We start from the raw sequence: 20,372 nt of genomic DNA, 5'->3' as shown, positions 1-20,372 counted from the left end.
GCACCTTTGCATTTTCCCAATCTCTCTGGGGTAAAACCTTTTTTTTTTTCCCTATCCCAAGTTGTGCGAACTCAAAGGTGAAGGAGACCTGCGTTTTCCCAATCTCGCGGCACTCCTTGGGAGGTTGAAGGAGACTCGATAAAATGGACTCGAGTGGATTCGTAACAGAATTTAGCCCTTGGGGTGAATTCTAGTGGATTCTCAAATTACATAGAAAAATGGAGTCCTGTGGATTCATGGAATCCAACATGGAACCGTGTTACGAGAAACCAAACACAAAAAAAATTACAGAATCCAGATCTCGTCGAATCCGACACAGAAACCTTCAAGCAAACACACCCTTATGGTTTCAAAATTGAGGCTGTTTAGTTAAACGATTTGAACCGACCCGAACCATTTAACCGCATAAACCATTTAACACTCTTAAATGTACATAAATGTGCCAAAAGGAAATAAAAACCGTTTATCGAACTGAACCGTTTAAAATCGAAATCATTTAATAATTGATTCGATTGTGGTTTCCAAGTTGAGATCATTTAGTTAAGCAGTTTGAACCAAACTGAACCGAATCGAACCGAACCGCACCCTACTACTCTTGGTACACCGGATATCATCTATAAAAGGAAGTCCACGTATTCTATTCTCTATAGGGCTGCATTCGAAGCTGTTCCTCAGGGGTGTGGGCTGTGGGAGTCACTAGTGAGTGGACGAAGCGTTTGGTAGTAGGTACGAATACCATACTAGCGACTAGCGAGCAACACGCTCCGCGTCGTATTCATATTCAGTGGTTGCTGTCTCTTACCTCTTTCTCGTTCAGAAGTTACAGATCCTTGGAATGGCGGGAACTCTTCAAACGCTAGTTTACAGACATGCAACTGTCAGTAACGGAAATTCTTGTCAGAGAAAACATATTGTTCCGGCTCATTATATCCTATTCCGTGGCACTTCTCTCGCTTGTAGCCCTAATTCGTCAATCCTCTGGAAATCCGGTCCTCTTTCTCGAACTATCAGAGCAAAAGAAAGATTTGATCAGGTTTACATTTGCGACATGAAATTCTCTCTTTCTTGCGGTAGTGGAGGTTTTTGTTTCTACCAACGACCTTCTGTTAGGTTAAAACACACCCGTTTGGGGGGAGGGGGAGTGGGGTATGTCTTAATGACATTGGTGGTTAAATTCGAACCAATTCTGGTTGGCTCTTGAAATTAAAGTGAGGCAACTGCTTCAGATTCGTGTTTTGGGTCTTACTACAAATGCTAGGTGGAGTTGTTAATGGTTTGAGGTATTCTATCACTCGGGCCTTGCCCTTTCTGATGAAATTTACGTCACATTTCAGGTAGATCATGATCGAAATCAGAATGGTAGGATTATGGATTCAGCAACTGAGTTATCATGGGCGAAATCATTATTAGATTTCGCTGCCACTAACTTCCTTCCAATAGGTAACGCTGTTATTTTATTTGGATCAAATGACATTGCTTATCTGTTGGTTTTATATTATTAGCTGCCTTGCTTTTCACAATCTTTCCTCCTGAAAAATAACCACCTAGATTCTGTAATTTATCATGTGCTGTCTGCTTCTGAAGCTAAGGTCTCTGTGTGCTCTTTTTTTTTTAAATCCCTGCTATCTTTTCTCATGGATCCTGGATGCATTAGTTTTGGATTCTGTCCTGCCCTCCCCCTCTCCTCCCCCCCCCCCCCTCCCTTTATAACTCTCTTTATCTAACTAGCAGCTAGGTCATTACCTATTCATGATTTCAACTGGTTTGCCATGCTCATTGAAGAAGACTTAGCTTGAACCTTCCTTATAAGATGGGAGAATCTCTAAGGATCATGTCTGCTTTTGGTATCCGTCAAATGAACATAAACCAGATTGTTCTCCACAACAAGATCATTGATACCACCAGAAAGCTAAGCTAAGGCCATGGCAAAGAGAGAACACTTCAACCTTACAAGAATCACTGTCACCCACTAAATAAGCGAAAACATTGAGCCCCTGCTGTCCCTATAAGATCCTTCTACTTCATGTTTTGAAATATGAAAACAACCCAAATACAAGCCTATGACTAAATGCTTAGCTTGCCTGGTTTTAAATCACAAGGACAACTTGACAAGCCATAACCAACTTGTTGGGATATGGAAACGGGCTCTATAAGAACGAGCTATTGTGGTCGTCAAGCCAGGTCAGGGCCTCGAGCTCATCGAATCGTGAACACGCACCCCGCCTTGCGCTGGGGGCACGTAACTCGTCATCTTGGAATAACACTCAAAAAGAAGAGAATAACCCCTGCGGCTTACGTAAGGCACCGTGAGTCTATCATGGCCAACAGGGTCCGAGACTTTCGCCCACGTCACGCTTAATCAGGCGCGTCGGAAGCTACGGATAAACGTTATCTCCAAATTACACTCTCCAACGGTCTCACTCCACTCTGGAATTCCAGCTTTCCAATTCAAGCATAATACAAACTCTCAACCACCTTAAATAGAGGAGGTAACACACGTCTAACGCCATCTGAACACTCATTGAATTGACTATTACTCAGAGATCTAACTTAGGCATCGGAGTGAGATCACCGGCGATGCCCGGTACCCTCTGCTAATCTCTGTCTTGCAGGAAGAACTCGCTCCAGTGGGATTTCTGACGCAACAGTTTGGCGCCGTCTGTGGGAACGATACAATTCTCAAAGCCTTAGACTCTCTATCTGACTGAAGTTGAGATCATGGCCGAAGAACCCAATGTCGTTCCATCCGATACTTAGGCCCCACCAGCTGTGGAAAACGCGGTGACTCGTCAGACAACGAAGGACACTCGTGGCGGCGGGAATGTAGGGAAGAAAACCCAACAGCGGCGAACGGCAATTGCATCCGTCGACCCCCAGCTACCAGCGGCAGGGGAAGGGGCAAGAACCCAACCCTCTGCTACATTGGAGGCTGACCAAACGGCGGCTCAGAATCAGGGCCAGTCCAGCCGCGGCATTTAGGCTTTACCACCTCGGCCCCAATGCCCCAGGGATTCGTGCCCAAGACAGATCCTGGAGCGCCTGCCAATGTCGGCCAAATCCAGGACCTACAACTGCAAGTTCTCAACCAGAGTGGGGTCCTAAGGGATATAGTTCGTGAGGTGCAAGCATTGAGGGCAGCCACTACCGCGGCCGCGGCCGCAGGCCTCCCACCGGCACCAATACCATCCCCTGCACCTTTGTTGCCTCTGGTACTCCCAAGAACCGCCCGGGAGAATCCGAGGACAGCGAGAGACGACGTACGAGCATCAGGAAGTAGAGTGGGGTCATCACACCCCTCCAGGCGAGAGCCACCTCCTTTAGGAACAGTGCGTATGGGGAACCTGCCTACCCGGAGCAGGCCCCCTCGCGTGGAAGATTAATCAATTTCCACCGGCCGGAGAACTCATAGCCAGTCTGAAAGGACTCATTCTAGGGCCTCAGACATACGCACTGATCGCGTAGACCCACCAAGGCTACCCCGTCCAGATCTTAGGGACGAGTTGAATGCATGTCGTACACGTACGAACATCATCAACAACCAGGTCGAAGAAAGCGAGCTTGACCGTAAGCTCAGAGAGATGAACACAAAAATTGCGGCCCTGGAGAGGGGAACAGCCCCAGAAGAAGCTTCAGGCCGGGCCAACATCCCTTTACAAGGGAGCTCATGAGAGCAGAGCTTCCCAAGGGTTTTAAACCCCCTAGGTTCGAGGCTTATGATGGGAAGAGTGATCCCAATGACCACATCAGTTACTTTAATGCCATGATGACAGTCTATGGTGGGTCCGATGTAGTATCCTGCTGATCTTTCCCCACCTGTCTCAAGGGGCCCGCGGCGTTGTGGTTCGCCAAATTGAAGCCTAACTCGATCTGAAGCTTCACAGAGTTGGCCAAGGCCTTTGTCAGCTGCTTCCAGAGCAGTGTAAAGCAGAAGAAGACCGCAGCTAACTTATTGGCTGTCAAGCAGCACTCTGATGAGTCTATCAGAGATTATATCGCCCGCTTCAACGTGGAAAACCTAGAGATCAAGGACTTGGACGACGCAGTGGCCTTCAACGCCTTGCACAATGGGGTCACCAACCACGACCTAGTGAAATCGCTCGCGTTGGACCCAGTGACAACCATGCCGCAGCTATTGGACTGCTGCTACCAATATGCCAACATGTTCGATATCATAAAGGCAAGAAAAGCAGTGGACGGCAAGGTCCCTGAGAAAAAGAGGGCAAGTGAGAAGGATGAGAAGAGTAAGGACACCAAGAGAGCAAGGTCAGATAGAGACCAAAGCCCTGACTACACCCCGCTCAACACCACCATGACCAAAATCCTGATGGAAGTCTCTGATCGGGGACTACTACAGTGGCCCCGGCCAATGTTCTCCAGACCGGAGGACAGAAACAAGAATAAGTTCTGCAAGTTCCATAAAGACGTGGGCCATGACACTGAGAACTGCAGACAACTAAAGAGAGAGATTGAAGATGTGATCCAAAAGGGCCACTTAAGACGGTACGTCAAAGGCGATGCAAAGGATAACACCCGAGGTCGGGAAGCTACGAGAAACAATCGAGGAAGGGACGACAGAGCCCGTAGAGGAGATGATCGGGATCGCCAAGGTAATCAACGAGACGATCAGCGAGAGGTACGTAGAGGTCGGGATGAGGCCAATACGTCCACTGCACCAGCCATTCTCACCATCCTGGGAGGTCTGAGACAGGAGTCAGCCCGCAAAGCCAAGGCGAAGGCGAGGTACGTATAGGGTGGCTGAAGTCCCTGAGAAGAAAGCGCGCACTGAGTCTGTCATCACATTCTCAGACAAGGACATGGAGGGGTTGAGCTGGCCACACGACGATGCTATCGTGGTTTAGGCAGTTATAGCCAATAGACCAGTTCACAAGATACTGGTGGATACGGGGGCATCTGTAGACATGCTATCCTACAATGCGTACCTATAGTTCGGGTTTGAGCCGGGCACTTTGAAGCCCGAGTCAGCACCCTTATACGGATTTTCAGGCGCACCTGCCCCGATCGAGGGGTCGATAGAGCTCTTACTAATGGTGGGAACGGCACCATGCCAGAAGACCGTAAAAGTCAATTTCATGGTCGTTCGAGTAGCCACTGCCTACAACGACATCCTGGGCAGACCAAGCTTGAACGAGCTGGGGGCAGTGGTTTCCACCAAACACCTGAAGGTTAAGTTTTCTACCCTTGACGGCGGGGGAGAATGCGCAGAAGAAAGCCCAGGAGTGCCACGCCGCATTCTTGAAAGGCATCAAGGGCAACTGCAGAGGAACAGCCTATCAGGTAGAGGTCGTGGATAACTGCGAGGATGATAAGCGCTATCAGCGGGGTGAGCCAGTAGAGGAGCTCGTGGAGGTCCCATTGGATGAACAGAACCCCACAAGGACTGTGAAAATCGGGTCCTCACTAAGTAAGGAAGAAGCGAGGGAGCTCGCTGCGTTCCTACAGAAGAACAAGGACGTGTTTGCCTGGTCAGTAGTAGACATGCCAGGTATACCCCGTCATATTACTGAGCACGCTCTGCACGTGGATCCCCACAGGAAGCCAGTGCAGCAGAAAAGGAGGATCTTCGCGCTAGAACGACAGGCCGCGATGAAAGGAGAAATTGAGAAATTGAAGGCATCCGGCTTTATTAGAGAAGAACAATTTCCCACCTGGCTCGCAAACGTAGTAATGGTTCCTAAGGCAAATGGGAAATGGAGGATGTGCGTGGACTACACCGACCTCAATAAGGCGTGCCTCAAAGATGAATATCCGTTACCAAGGATCGATCTGTTGATAGATGCAACGGCGGGGCACGAGAGACTGAGCTTTATGGATGCATATTCCGGGTACAACCAGATCCTGATGAAGGAAGGAGATGAGTTCATGGCATTTCGAACCGACCAGGAGAACTTCTGCTACCTGGTGATGCTGTTCGGGCTAAAGAACGCGGGAGCGAGTTACCAAAGAATGGTGAACAAGATCTTCAAGGCCCAGATAGGCAGAAACATGGAGGTATACGTGGACGATATGCTAGTAAAAGCATCAAAGCCCAAGATCACTTGGCCGATCTGGATGAGGCATTCCAAGTGTTGCTGGCTCACCAAATGAAGCTGAATCCAGCTAAGTGCACCTTCGGGGTTAGTTCGGGTAAGTTCCTGGGTTACATGGTGTCCCAGGGAGGGATCGAGGCCAATCCAACAAAGATCAAGATACAGGAGATGAGCCCGCCCAGGATGGTTCGCGAAATACAAAGGCTAAATAGAAGAATCGCAGTATTAGCACGCTTCGTGTCTCGTTCGGGAGATAAGTGCATGCCTTTCTTCAAAACCTTGAAGAATCTGAAGGATGTGAAGGGTTTTGAATGGATAGAAGAATGTCAGAAAGCTTTCGAAGACCTCAAAGCTTACCTCGCCAACCCGCCGCTCCTGACACGTCCAGTACCGGAAAAAGAACTGCTCCTGTACCTGGCGACGTCACCAGTAGCCGTAAGCGCTACCCTGGTAAGAGAGGAAGACGGAGTTCAAAAGCCCGTGTACTATGTCAGCCACGTCCTGCTAGATGCAGAAACTCGCTACCCCAAGATCGAGAAACTAGCATTTGCCCTGGTGAAAGCAGCCCGAAAGCTAAGGCCGTACTTTCAAGCCTATCCAATAGCGGTCATGAATAACCAACCCTTAAAAAAGGTACTCCATAAGCCCGACGTATCTAGGAGATTAACGGCCTGGGCAGTGGAGCTAAGTGAATATTAGATCGAGTATAAACCCATAACAACTATCAAGGGACAAGCCCTAGCGGACTTTGTGGTTGAATGCACTTAGAACGAGAACAAGCAAGAACGGGAGGACACGACAGAAGCAGAGCCCAGCCCGAAGCCGTCCTGGACCATGTTCGTAGATGGGTCAAGCAACGCAGTGGTCAGGGGAGCTGGCTTCATCCTAACAAGCCCAGAAGGCTTCAAGATACAGTTCGCACTACGGCTGAGCTTCCCTGCCTCGAACAATGAGGCCGAGTACGAAGCATTGATTGCAGGACTAAGGACTGCCAGGGACATACAGGTCAAAAGGCTGACTGTACTGGCTGACTCGCAACTGATCGTGAATCAGGTCAACGGAGACTATGAGGCTAAGGACAATCGAATGGCAGCATATTTGAAAGAAGCCAAGAAGTTAGTAAGCTCGTTCGAGACGCTCGAGATATATAGAGTGCCACGCAAAGAGAACGAGAAAGCAAATGCGCTCTCACGACTATCCAAAGAAGAGTTAGCCCAGCTCGATGGCTCAGTATATATCGAGCAGCTCGATGCACCTGCCCACTTAGTTCGAGAGGTCGCGCAGGCCGAGATCGAACCTAGTTGGATGGACCCAATTATCGCGTATTTACGAGATGACGTCCTACCCGAAGACAAGGTCGAAGCTCATAAGGTTTGAGGTCGAGCAGCACGGTACACGCTGATAGAGAACGAGCTGTACAAAAGGTCAATTTCGGGTTCGTTGCTGAAATGTCTGACACCCACACATGCTCTGAAAGCCCTGGCCGAAGTGCATCAAGGCATATGTGGCAGTCATATGGGGGAAGGCATCTGGCTTACAAAATACTGAGAGTAGGGCTCTACTGGCTCAACATGCAAAGGGAGGCGATTCAGTACGTAAGAAGATGCGAGCCTTGCCAAAAGTTCGCGGATGTACCACGACAACCCGCTACAGAACTAACTTCCATACTTAGTCCAATCCCCTTCGCCATGTGGGGGATGGATATATTGGGCAACTTCACCCCGGTATTAGGGGGAAGAAAATATCTCTTGGTCGCCGTAGATTACTTCACCAAATGGGTGGAGGTAGAGCCGTTAGCAAAGATTACGCGGCAACAGATGGAGAAATTCTTTAGAGACAAGATCATCTACAGGTTTGGCCTACCTAAGATACTGGTAACCGATAATGAGAAACAATTTGACAACCAGTAGTTTGGAGCATTCTGTGCCCAGTACGGAGTGGAACACCGAACGACTTCAGTCGCGTATCCACAGGCAAACGGTCAAGCAGAAATCACCAACCATACCCTGCTCGCAGGAGTAAAAAGAAGGCTAATAGAAGCAAAAGGAAGGTGGGTAGACGAGCTCCCCAGCGTATTATGGTTCGAACACCCACGGGGGAGAGCCCGTTCTGGCTTACCTATGGGACAGAGGCATTGGCCCCGGTTGAAGTTGTAGCAGGATCATTGAGAAGTCTAAACTTTAATGAAAGAACATACCAGGACGGGTTGAGAGCCAACCTGGAATTGCTAGATGAAGTTAGGGAGGACGCGTTGATGAGGAACTTGGCTTACAAGCAAAGGACGGCCCGCTACTACAATTCCAAGGTCAAAGCAAGAACATTCCGAGTTGGAGACTTAGTATTGCGAAAAGTAAGTGCCTCCAAACCACAATAGCAGGGCAAGTTGGACGCGAACTGGGAAGGACCATTTGTGGTCTCCAAGCAAAAAAGGCCAGGGACCTATCGCTTGAAGACCCCAGGGGTAAACAAGATACCACAACCATGGAATTCAGAGAATCTGAAATTTTTTTACCAATAAGTGGTCGTTGTAAACAATAATTGTCTTTGATTAATGAAATAGTGGTTCGCGCTCCAGATTTTGTGCAAATTCTTTACAAAAGTCTAACTCTCTGAGTTAGCATGAAAGACTGCCCTCATAAGACAGCACGAAAGTCTAGCTCGCTGAGTTAGCAAGAAAGACTGCCCTCATAGGACAGCACGAAAGTCTAGTTCGCTGAGTTAGCATGAAAGACTGCCCTCATAGGACAGCATGAAAGTTTTGCTCGTTGAGTTAGCATGAAAGACTGCCCTCATAGCTGAGTTAGCAAGAAAGACTGCCCTCATAGGACAGCATGAAAGTCTAGCTCGCTGAGTTAGCAAGAAAGGCTGCCCTCATAGGACAGCACGAAAGTCTAGCTCGCTGAGTTAGCAAGAAAGACTGCCCTCATAGGACAGCACGAAATCTAGCTTGTTGAGATATCAAGAAAGATTGCCCTCATAGGACAGCACGAAAGTTTAGCTCGCTGGGTTAACGAGCAAGACTGCCCTTAGAGGTCAGCAGGAAAGTCTAAAGGTTTGACTAAGCTATTACGCAAATACCAAGGAATGGCAGTACAAAAGTCTCAGAAAAGATAGAGGAAATGCCAATAAAAAAAATCCTTTATTGATATTTACAGAAGATACAAGTGCATGAGAAGATCGTGTTATACAGAGATCGCTATCGGCACAAATACAACAACCTGTAAGGAGAAAACGTGGCAATCTAATGCCCACTAGACACAGAAGTTCGAAGTAACCCGTTTAGACGCACTAGAACAAAAGAACGCTGATGAAACACAAGCACCAGGGGCCGCCAAGTGTAAGACAGGAGTAGCATAACAACAGCATCGGATAGATCGATACTGAGCTCATCAAAAGCTTTTGTCGCTGGGCGACCCGAGAATCAGGAGAAGAACACCGGGTCAAATGGGATTCACCATGCAAATGCTCTGGGACCCAAGAAACTCAGTCATCACCCCTCTATCTCCACCAAGAGTGAAGACCTTGAACTACAGGAGTGGGCTACGGCCTTAGGTCCTCCGGCGCACTTGATGGTTCCATACCACAACCTGCCAGATATGTCAACAGTGAAAAGAAGCAAGGAGCGGTCTCCTCAAGATTCTCCACCTCTTTGATGTAACCCCACCACTCCAACGAGATTGGTATGGAAGGAAACATAAAGAGGATGCCCCACGGCCAATTGATCGAAAGACAGGACATGTCGATCGAGGATTGAAGCTGTAAGGGCCAATGTCGATGGAAGATTGAAGCCGAAAACAAACACTAACGAAGGGATCAAGCTCCCAGAATTTGAAGCCTCTATATCTGAAAAGATGGCGAAGCCATGCAAGGGAAAAGAGAAGTAAACCCCAAAGGTGGAAAAGAAGCCGCAAGATAGGAGAAGAAGCCATGATTCTGTGGACGACGCCAAAGTTGAAGGACTCAGCCTCTATTTAAAGAGGAAGGACGGCGGTTCAGAGACCCAAATCACTTAAGAGATGTATTAAGCTTTGAGCCACGTGGTTTAGTCCCATTGGCTCACGCTTCCCGTAGACGTTGGAAAAGATACGAGCACAGAGGAATGACGGTTCAAATCCAGGGCCACGTATATGATGAGTCACGTCGTGGACCACGTGTCTAGATCCTGTTGGCCTCACGTCTCTCCAAAAAGGTAAGAGCGACGCATATACGGGGGTAATGATTCGGTTCCCAAATCCACTGGGACACGTGTCCAACCCTCACTGGTTTGAAGACTCTCCAAGAAACCCGAAGAGCGTCATTATCAAGAAAGCAGTTCAAAAGTTGGCTCTCTTAAATGGAAAGAGAAATCAAAGGTCAATTGAAAAGGAAAGGCAATAAAGGCTTACTTGGGAAACTCGTAGAGAATATTTGGGAAAGATTCAACGTCATAAAAACACTTACGTCATGAAAAAAGGTGAAGCGTCGCAAGGGAATCAATATCAAAGGGTTAGACAAGAGAACCTGGCCCAGAAAGGAGATAAAGGAGGTGCGACCTAAGGAAACAGCTAGCTCGCGTAAGAAGGGCCAAGAAAAGAGAAAAATACGCGCTCCAACACTTAGAGAAGATATGTTTCATTGATGACAAGCTAAATATTTATATATCTAAAAAAAAAAAAAAAAAAAAAAAAAAACCACATTGGGGTTCTCAATGGCTAGTTTGGAAGGTCAAGAGCTGGAAGATCAGAAGCAGCGGCTGCAGTTGTTGGAGATAGGTCGGTTGGAGGACGGTTTGAAGTAGGGTCCATGTGGGCCAAGGTCGTGTCCGTTGGAGGAGAAGCGAGATGAACGAGTTCGTCCACGGAAGGTGAGACGGCAGTAGGAGACATTGCAGTAGGAAGGTCGTCCATGACCGCAGGATCCCCAACCGCCTCCGGCACATCCGGGGTTGCCGGAACGGGAGGAATGTAATAGTCGAAGCCAGAGAAGTCATAGCCAGGGGTCGTCTCAAGAACGTGCTTCACGGTGTCATCCACTCCAGTCTTGTAGCCCTTCTGACTCACCTCCTTCATGCGATCTTTCAGCTCATCCGAACACTTAAAGGCTTCCAGGGCCACTCTAATGGCGTCTTCGATCACCCGGGGTTGCCGATCTTGAAATGCAACGAAATCTCCCTGAATGGTGGCGGTTTTCCGCCTCTCCAGCTAGGTCTCGTTGTTCGCCAGTCTCAGCTGTACCTCCAGCTCCTCGATACACTTGGTAAACGACTTGACCGCATCCTCATGGCCCTTGGCCGCCTCAGTCATGGTAGAAATGGTGGTCCCAGCGACTACCGTCTGCTCTTCTGCGGCCACTCTCATCTTTTTCTCCTCCTCGTAAGAGGCGGACATGCTTGTTACACGCCGCTGCAACTCGCTTGCTCCCCGGGTAACCTACAGAGAACAGGACGATATCAGAAGTGCCCTGAGCAAACTAAGGAAGGAATCATCTTGGCCCGAGGCTTACCCTGGCGAAATCCAGCATAAACAAATTGAGGAGTTCGTCATCCGGCCGAGCACGAAAATCATCGACGTCCCCGGGAGGCCCATGGTCCATCAACTCCCCTGTAACACGAGGAGAATGGAGGGAGGAATCGCCCTTATAAACCTCCCACTGAAATTGGAGGCGCTTCTTCCCCTTGGGAGGAGGCCGAACGCCCTTCTCACCCTTGCCAGATTTCCCCTTGGCGAGGTCCTGGGGAGCTATCCTTGAAGCTCTCGAGACTTGGACAGTCTCCTCTGGAGATCCAGCACGTCGTGCAACTCTTTTTGAAGAAGGGTCAGAGCTCGCCACATCTTCGCGTGTCCTCTTCTCAGGGATCTTGGGCGGAAGAGCCTTACTGGACTTCTCTGCCCGCTCCTTCCCCTTGGGGGAGGCTTCCTGCTTCTTCTGAACACTGCCGAAGGACGGCGAACCCCCTATTGAAATGCCGGGGAGCGAAGGGCGAGACAAACGCCTGGATTGCCTCTCCAAGGCTTTCTGTCTGGCCGATGCGGCGTCTCCGCGCAGCTCGTTGGCGTCAGGCTTGTAGTCCACTGAAAGAAAGGCAAATTCGAGTCAAGAACAGCTCGTGGCCGTTAAGGAAACAAGTTCTTCATGGTAGGGACTCACCCCGCGCTGAGCTCAGTCCATATTCAATCAACAGACCCTTGTTTGCCAGACCGCGCACATCGAAGGCCGTGCCCTTTACCGCAAGCTCGCGAGACCGCTGATCGTACAAGCTCAGCATGGGGACCTGGTTCACTGATCGTAATCGTACAGGTTTTCACTCTGCCCGGAAGGGATTGCCCTCGATACGTGCAAAGAAAAAGTGATCCTTCCACTTCTTCGCAAAATCGGGCCTATGGGAAACAAACGCCTTAGGTCTATAGGACCTCGTTGTACTACGCAAGGCCAGGCAGAACCACTCACCGCCGGTCGGCTTCAGGTGGTAGTAGTAAAGAAAAAGCGCCTAGGAAGCCTCACGGCCAAGCTGGGCAAAGTATAGGTAGAAGCCAAGGAGGTGCTTCCAGGCATTTGCCACTAACCGGCCTGGAGAAATCTGAAAACGGTCTAACACTTCCAGAACGAAACGGTGGATAGGGAAGCGCAAGCCGCACTGAAAAGCGACCTCATATAGACATACAGTGTTTGGCCGTGGGGTGTTCGCCCTCTCGGCTCTGGTAGGAACCCATGTCTCCACAGATGGGGGAAAGCTTTACTGGGTACGAAGAACAGCCAAAGAATCCGTGGTCATGGTACTCTCAAAGGCTGCCACACTGGTAGGTCTCACCAGGGCCTCCTCTTCATCAACACCACAGGCACCGCCGCCGTTTGCAGTACGCTCTGTTGGAATATCGGCCGACACTGGCCCGCCGCTAGGCCGAGTGGTGGAGCCCCGGGTCAGACGCTGGGCCCTGGCAGCAAACCTCTTTGACCCAAAGAGTGCAGATCGCTCCTCTTGGGTCCCCTCGGAACTTACTTCGGGGTCAGAACCCCCACTAGATTCGGCAGCATTGCCAGAACCCCTGTCAGACTCCAACGAAGGAGAAGACATAGTTAAAGAATAACTTACTGATAAAGAGTGGTAGAGATCGAGAGCGGAGGATGCAATGAGATCGAAGCACATCACGAATGTTCGTAAAGGAGGAATTCCTAATGCTCTGGGGCGTGATGATCGCCGGAATAAACGTAGTGGCGACAACAGGAAGCACCGAGAGTAAAAATCCCCAAAATAAATGAAAGATAGTAAAAAGATTGCTGTAAAAAAGTGAAGTTCCAGTTTATAAAGAAGAAGAAACGCTTCCCAATCCAATGGCCCAGGGACACGACCCCTCAAATGACTAAAGGTAGCCAACGTTTGGGATGGCTTGAGGTAATTAAAGCTCAATCCACATGGCTGAAACGCAATGGAGGGCCCAACGTGACGAGGATCAACCGATGGTAGGTCTAGCCCAGAGATCATAATGCCTACGGCTACGTGTCAGTAGACTCAGTACAAAGAAGGAACGTCAAGCGTCGCCTCGAATCGAGACATCTCTAGGGTTTCAGACACGTGTCAAAAAGCCGCCGGAACGACAAATCACACTCAGCCACCTAATTGTTGAGACACGTACGCCAGGGTAATTGTCATAAAGCAAGATGAACCTGACCCCCCTGAACGTCCACGTTCAGGGGAGTGGGGGGCTCGTGTTGGGAAATGGAAACGGGCTCTATAAGAACGAGCTATTGTGGTTGTCAAGCCAGGTCAAGGCCTCGAGCTTGTCGAATCGTGAACACGCACCCTGCCTTGCGCTGGGGGCACGTAACTCGTCATCTTGGAATAACACTAAGAAAGAAGAGAATAACCCCTGCGGCTTACGTAAGGCACCATTAGTCTATCATGGACCAATAGGGTCAGAGACTTTTGCCCATGTCACGCTTAATCAGGTGCATGGGAAGCTATGGATAAACGTTATCTCCAAATTACACTCTCCAACGGTCTCACTCCACTCCGAAATTCCAGCTTTCCAATTCAAGCATAACACAAACTCTCAACCACCTTAAATAGGGGAGGTAACACACGTCTAACGCCATCTGAACACTCATTGAATTGACTATTGCTCAGAGATCTAACTTAGGCATCGGAGTGAGATCACCGGCGACGCCCGGTACCCTCTGCTAATCTCTGTCTTGCAGGAAGAACTCGCTCCAGCAGGATTTCTGACGCAACACAACTATTTGGGTCTGTTAGGCGAATCTTGTTCGGCCATACCATGTCAAAAGAAAAAGAGCTAGAAAAGAATAACCTTATTTAGATCCATAGTGAGGCTTGGATCTTCTTGTTTTGCAAGAGTAGGACCCACTGTTATTTCAGTTCTTATTGACATGGAAAAATTGGTCAAAATTATATAAAAAAAAGTTGGTCACAATTAAAGCAACTAGATTGTGATTTCAATTCAACCAGCCTTATCATAGCTACTTAGGGTTGGCTACATTAATCCCAGTTTTGTTTAGTGTGTGTGATGTGTGTCTATAACTGTATTTTAAAAAGAAATGCAGCAGAAATGCTAGAGGATACAGTACAACATCAGCAGAGGCAGACCCGAGGCCTAGAAAAAGCCAAAAGGAGACAACATTCTTTTAGTTTTATCCTCTCAGTCTTGTACTCATAATTCAAAACATTCTCATTTCAACTACCCTTCATGCTAAAATACTGCACGACCTTAGGATCTATAAACATTTTCTAGTCTTATTGCTGTCTTATAAAATTTGTCTTAGCCTTAGTGAAATATTCTATCACAAAAACACTTTAGAGGCCTCCTTCTCTCCACTTCATCTACCCAGCTTCAATTCTTTGAGGAACATCCTCTTCGATTCACCTCCTCCTTATTTATGATTCAACACAGAACACAGAAGTGGTCATTCTGGTTATTTCTTGGCCATCAATCGTAACAGATGAATTTCTGCTCTTTTTTACTTAACTTGCACTCTACACATTCCACATAGCCTCGCTTAACTTAAAACTGTTTTTGTCTTTCCCCTATGTAATTCTGGTTCTGCATAACCTCTTATACAATCACTGAACTATGGACTTAATGCTGATCCCTGGTAGAGACCTGCTATGATTTTGATCTACGTTATTTGATCATAATTTGATACTTTCAGCCCATGGTGCTGTATGTTACCCATATTCTATTTTTCATTTGGAAAGTGCAAAGTAGTTGGTTGAACTATGCTGGGAGAGTGAGTACCCAAAAACAAAACAAGGAATAATGCTAGATGAATGCATTTTTACACTTTATTTTTATCACCGTAAAACATTCTGCCTATGTTGAGCCCATTATATTTTCTGATAGATATTATCATAACTAATATTGTAGAGGACTGACCCCAGTGCAATGATAAGGTTGCTCCAGGTTTGAGTTGGGAAACAGCCTCTCTGTGAAGCGGGTGTAAGGTTGTGTACAGTATGACCTTCCCCAGACCCCGCAGTGGTGGGAGCCTTGTGCTCTGGATACACCCTTTTTATTATCATGATTAGTATTGTCACTGAGAGTTAATGCTGTAAAATGCATTGTAGAAGAGAGGGCATCTTATCGCAGACCTCCACTGGCAAAATATCATTTATAAAAAGGGAAGAAGGAGAAAGGGGAAAGAAAGGGGAAGGGAGGGGGAACTGTCTCTGCTATGGTTTGGAGTTTTGTTAAACTGTAAGTAGAAAATCCATTAGGGTTTTGTAATTCCAGGTCATCTTAAATCTTGCCATCAAAGGTTTTTGATTCTGAGCATCTTGGTCATAAATTGTATGTCAGCTCCTCCTGTTTGCACTAGTATGCCCCAATTCAAGCTCATGGAGATCAGTTGTCTGCTGGGTTGTCATTAGGTGGGAGTCATTTCTGATGAAGCTGTTATCTTGTATTGGTGACACTTTTATGGATTTTCATATTCTGTCTCAGGAGTCTCTTTGATGGGTTTCTAGAAGCCTAAGGTGACTAGGTCCTGAAATCCAATTAACTAGAATGGCAGTGACAGGTTTAGAAACCAGATTTTGAGAGAAATTTGATAACTAAGACTCAGACACTTAGATGGGCTAAAAATTCTGGTCAAAAGTCAAAAGTATGGTCAAGAATAACTTCTCAAAAGATGTCTGATCCAATGGTCTGATTTGGAGTTTTAAGGGTATCCTATTAGGAAAATGATTCTTTAAAACAGAATTTCAGAAGTGACTAGCAATGGCAGATCTTATGGGGGTTCAAACCAGCAATTAAAGAGTATTAGAACACCAACAGATTTCAACCATAATATAAGAATACTAATCTGAAACAGAAAATCAAATCTGACCTTTAAATAGAGTAGGTAAGCATAAGAACAGAATAGAAACTTATAATTACTAACCTGGTTTGATGGTGGATAAGATGAAGAATAGTGGAAGAGAGATAGATGTATATGGACCAAACATTTCACTCGGAACTAGACTGAAATCCCATCAGCCATACCTTAGCATCTCACCAAAGGTTGCTACTGCATCTCACAAAAGCTATTCTGAATCACAGAGAACATAGGAGCAAAGCCAAACTTTATTCAATATTAAAAACTGTGTGGGATTCAATGGCCTTACATCCTTTAAATAGAAACTAAAAGTGTACTTACCATAAGAAAGGGAAGTGTATTTGAAATAGAAAAGAAAGAAATAGGAAACTCTATCCATAATAGGAATAGATATCCCTTATATCTAAAACTCTATCTTAACTAGTTAGAATAGATGTCCCATATAATTAAAGTTCTATCCAAAGTCGGAATAGGAGTTCTATTCAGGCAAGACTATCTTATCCTTAACAGCCAAGGAAACAACATTTAATTAATAAAGTAAAATATCTCAAGCTAAACTGATAAAGTAAATCCCGTATTCCTACCTCCTACCCATTATTTAGGGCCATTAAAGTGGCCTATTACAAAGAAAATCCATTGGACTAAAGGCCCACCACATATATAACTCAACCAAGGATTATTTCCACTAAAGTAAGCTCAATTCTGTATTTTATCTGCATCATTCCTAATTGAAAACTGAAGTTTCATTATGTTTGCGGATTTTGAGAAATGGTAGGTACGTTGTTCCAACTAATGATCCATTGTGCCCTGTTTTTTGGCAACATCATTAACCATCCAATTGGTGGGGATGAATCATGACAGAACCACTAGAATGGTTGATGTTTTTTGTGGATTTGTGTGTGAGGCAATGACCTGAAACCCTAGTTTTTCCTCCATCCATACTGTTAGAATAGCTTGAGTTCACCACGATAGGTTAAGCCCTATTGTGGCTGACTACTAAATTTGTTCCTATTAGCTTTCCCAGTTAGAGTTAGCTTTCATAGTTTAGTTATATTCTATTTTTGTGTTTATTCATAGGACTCTAGGATTCCTAGTTGGACTAAATTTGGAGTCGTCCTTTTGTAATCTTTTTATTATATAAATACAATCAATTTGGGGCGGAGGGGGGCAGGTATCTCTCGATCTGCTCTCTTTCTCAGCAGTCTCGACTTCTTCTCTCTTTCCTTTCTGTGGTTACTGGTATTCAGACACTGATAATATCACACATACAATCTGCATAATATTAAGGGCATTCATTTTTGCCCCTCTTTTTCTGGACAAGGGGTGTAATATGAGGAGGATAAATGACTTACAGATATAATCACGGTAACTGACCCGGAGTTCCTTGACCATAAAAGGAAAAAGAAAACAATAGGAATTGGAGAGAGCACATATGTTAAGAAAATTTTGGTAACAATAGTAACTATGGGAATGGTTACCAAGTTATAGGTGCTGCTTCACTTTTGTTGCTTCATAGCACAATTTGGTCTAGATGATGTAGCATAGTTGCTGCTGCACTCTTTGTTGCTTCATAGGAACACTTCAAGTTGTTGAAAGAGTAGATCGCTAAATAGCAACACATCTACTTGTTGCAAGAGTCGATCTAAAATTGTGTAACTTACTAGAATGAGGTTCTCTACTCCTCCCAACCAAAAAGTAGCGTCTTTTTTTGGCCATTTGAATTTTTTTAGGAAAATATCTTTGTAATTCTGAGAACTTTATGCTTTTGTTGCTAATATATCATTTTGTACTGCTCTCTGACTATTGTTCTCCATTGATTTTAGTAGTTCAGTTTCCTCACTAAGTATTTGTTGCAGCTCTTGTTGGCGGAATAGCTTTAGGACTTGCAAACCCTGGTCTTGGTTGTCTTGCCAACAAATATTCTGTATCAAAATTTAGCACTTTTGGGATTTTTCTCATCTCAGGTATTCAGGGTAGAAGAAAAGAGTGACACTATTACCAGCTTGATCTATCATATTATACGGTCACAGTTTTTAAAATTATTCTTTTTTCATGACGTAGGGCTGACGTTGCAGAGTAAGGAAATTAGTGCCGCAGTAAAAGCATGGCCTGCTGGACTGTTTGGGCTAGTATGACCTTGAATATCTTTTTTCTGTATGTATGTTGTAGATTCATCACCATCAGTACCCCCTCTTGGATTATGAACTTTATATGCATGCAGGTGTGCACACACTTGTGAGTTTGTAAATTTTCCAAGTAGCAATGCTTGATGCTTCTTATGGAAACACATCATATCATTCATTATTTGTTTGGCAAGGTGATTTATTTGTTTTATTGTTGTACTTTTGAATGTCAATTGAGCGTTGTCTTTTATTTTTCCTGCTTGTGAAGTGTAGAAAACCTAGGACCTGTAACCAGTAACTTGAGAGAGAAGAAAAGATGAGGAAGAGGAGAGAACTGTTAAACTTATCAGTCTCCCTTATAATGCTTGTATTTATAATCTCAAATTACAATAGAAAGGGGAACTCCTAATCAGATTAGGAATTCCTAATCATGATAGGATTCCAAGTTACAGTAGGAAAAGCATAGTTCGAGAACTCGTTTCGTTTCGGTATTTCGAGCTGACCGAAATATTGTATTTTTTCTGGTATGTTTCGATAGGTCATTTCGGTGGCTTTTAGGCCAAGTTAAGGCCTGAAACTTCATGGAAACCCTATTTTAGGCTATATAAACACATTTAAATGTTCAAATTGTAAAAATAGTCACCCAAAATGATGTTTTGGATGTGCACCATTGATTGGCAACGTACGGTCGAACCCTAATGTATAACTTAGTTAATTACACATTTACACATACACATTGTACATTAAACAAGTAAATTGACTTGGAACTAAGTTGGAAACATAATGACTCATAAGTTAAGTCATAAATCATAATATTAAGTACATAAGACATCAAGTCAATAACAAGTTAACAAATAACAATTTAAGAGTTAAGATTTAAGAAGATGATATCAAACATTCCAAATCACAATATTTCAATATCCCCAATTGTCCCCTACAAGGCTACAAGTCAAGTATTCAACTAGTCATCATTCATCTCAAATGTTTACAAATTTGCTAATAATAACTACTCCGCTGTCCAGGATCAACCCCACTCATGGTCCGCTGGAGCCGACGTGTATTGCTCTCCGACTGTAGGACAAATGCATGCCACGTCATAGTCTAGGAGAAGAAGCGAGTGTAGTCATCCACAGTGGCCATGTAAACTGCATCATCAACATGCTGAAATTTAACAAAACAGGAATTTCGTGAATGGCTTGAATAATCAATGAGATCAGTCAAGCTCTCTATTTATAATAATAATAATAAAAGAGATTACAAAGGGAAACACTGTTCATGATACTATTCACGACACTGTTCACGACACTGTTCACGTGAACAGTGTCACAGCCCAAATTACAATCCTACCCTTGTTCAAAAGTACATAAATAAAACATAAATAAAAAACCCAAAATACCCTTATAATATCGGGTAACACATCTCAACACTCCCCCTCAAGTTGGGGCATAGATATCACACATGCCCAACTTGACTAGACTAGGATAAAACAACTTCCCACTCAACCCTTTGGTGTAGACATCAGCCAGTTGATCTCCAGACTTCACAAAAGGAATACAAATCTGCCCACTCTCTAACTTCTCCTTGATGAAGTGTCTGTCAATCTCCACATGTTTGGTACGGTCATGCTGCACTGGATTGTGGGCAATGCTAATTGCTGCTTTGTTGTCACAGTACAACATCATTGGAAGATGAACAGAACCACGAATATCAAGGGGTAAACTCTGAAGCTACAGTAACTCACATATGCCCTGGGCCATAGCACGGAATTCAGCTTCAGCACTAGATCTTGCCACAACATTTTGCTTTTTACTCCGCCATGTGACTAGATTTCCTCCAACAAAAGTACAATAGCCAGAGGTAGATTTCCTGTCAGGGTTACCACCCCAGTCAACATCTG

At 45.6% G+C, this 20,372-nt stretch overlaps 1 protein-coding gene across 2 annotated transcripts in view; it reads left to right on the top strand.

The window, feature by feature from the left end:
• Positions 1 to 774: 774 nt before the first annotated feature.
• LOC122653215 (probable sodium/metabolite cotransporter BASS4, chloroplastic) overlaps positions 775 to 20,372 on the top strand; it is a 57,077-nt gene continuing 37,479 nt past the window's right edge. For both annotated transcript variants that reach the window (XR_006331722.1, XM_043847166.1), the window contains exons 1-4: positions 775 to 1,033; positions 1,335 to 1,440; positions 18,209 to 18,316; positions 18,414 to 18,481. Coding sequence is in view for 1 of the 2 variants with exons in the window: in XM_043847166.1 (XP_043703101.1) it covers positions 836 to 1,033; positions 1,335 to 1,440; positions 18,209 to 18,316; positions 18,414 to 18,481 (480 nt within the window). In the remaining variant the exon portion in view is untranslated. The remainder of the gene's footprint in view (positions 1,034 to 1,334; positions 1,441 to 18,208; positions 18,317 to 18,413; positions 18,482 to 20,372) is intronic.

Source organism: Telopea speciosissima, chromosome 2 (assembly GCF_018873765.1).
Source record: "Telopea speciosissima isolate NSW1024214 ecotype Mountain lineage chromosome 2, Tspe_v1, whole genome shotgun sequence".
NCBI lineage: Eukaryota > Viridiplantae > Streptophyta > Magnoliopsida > Proteales > Proteaceae > Telopea > Telopea speciosissima.
This window is presented reverse-complemented; position numbering and strand designations above follow the sequence as displayed.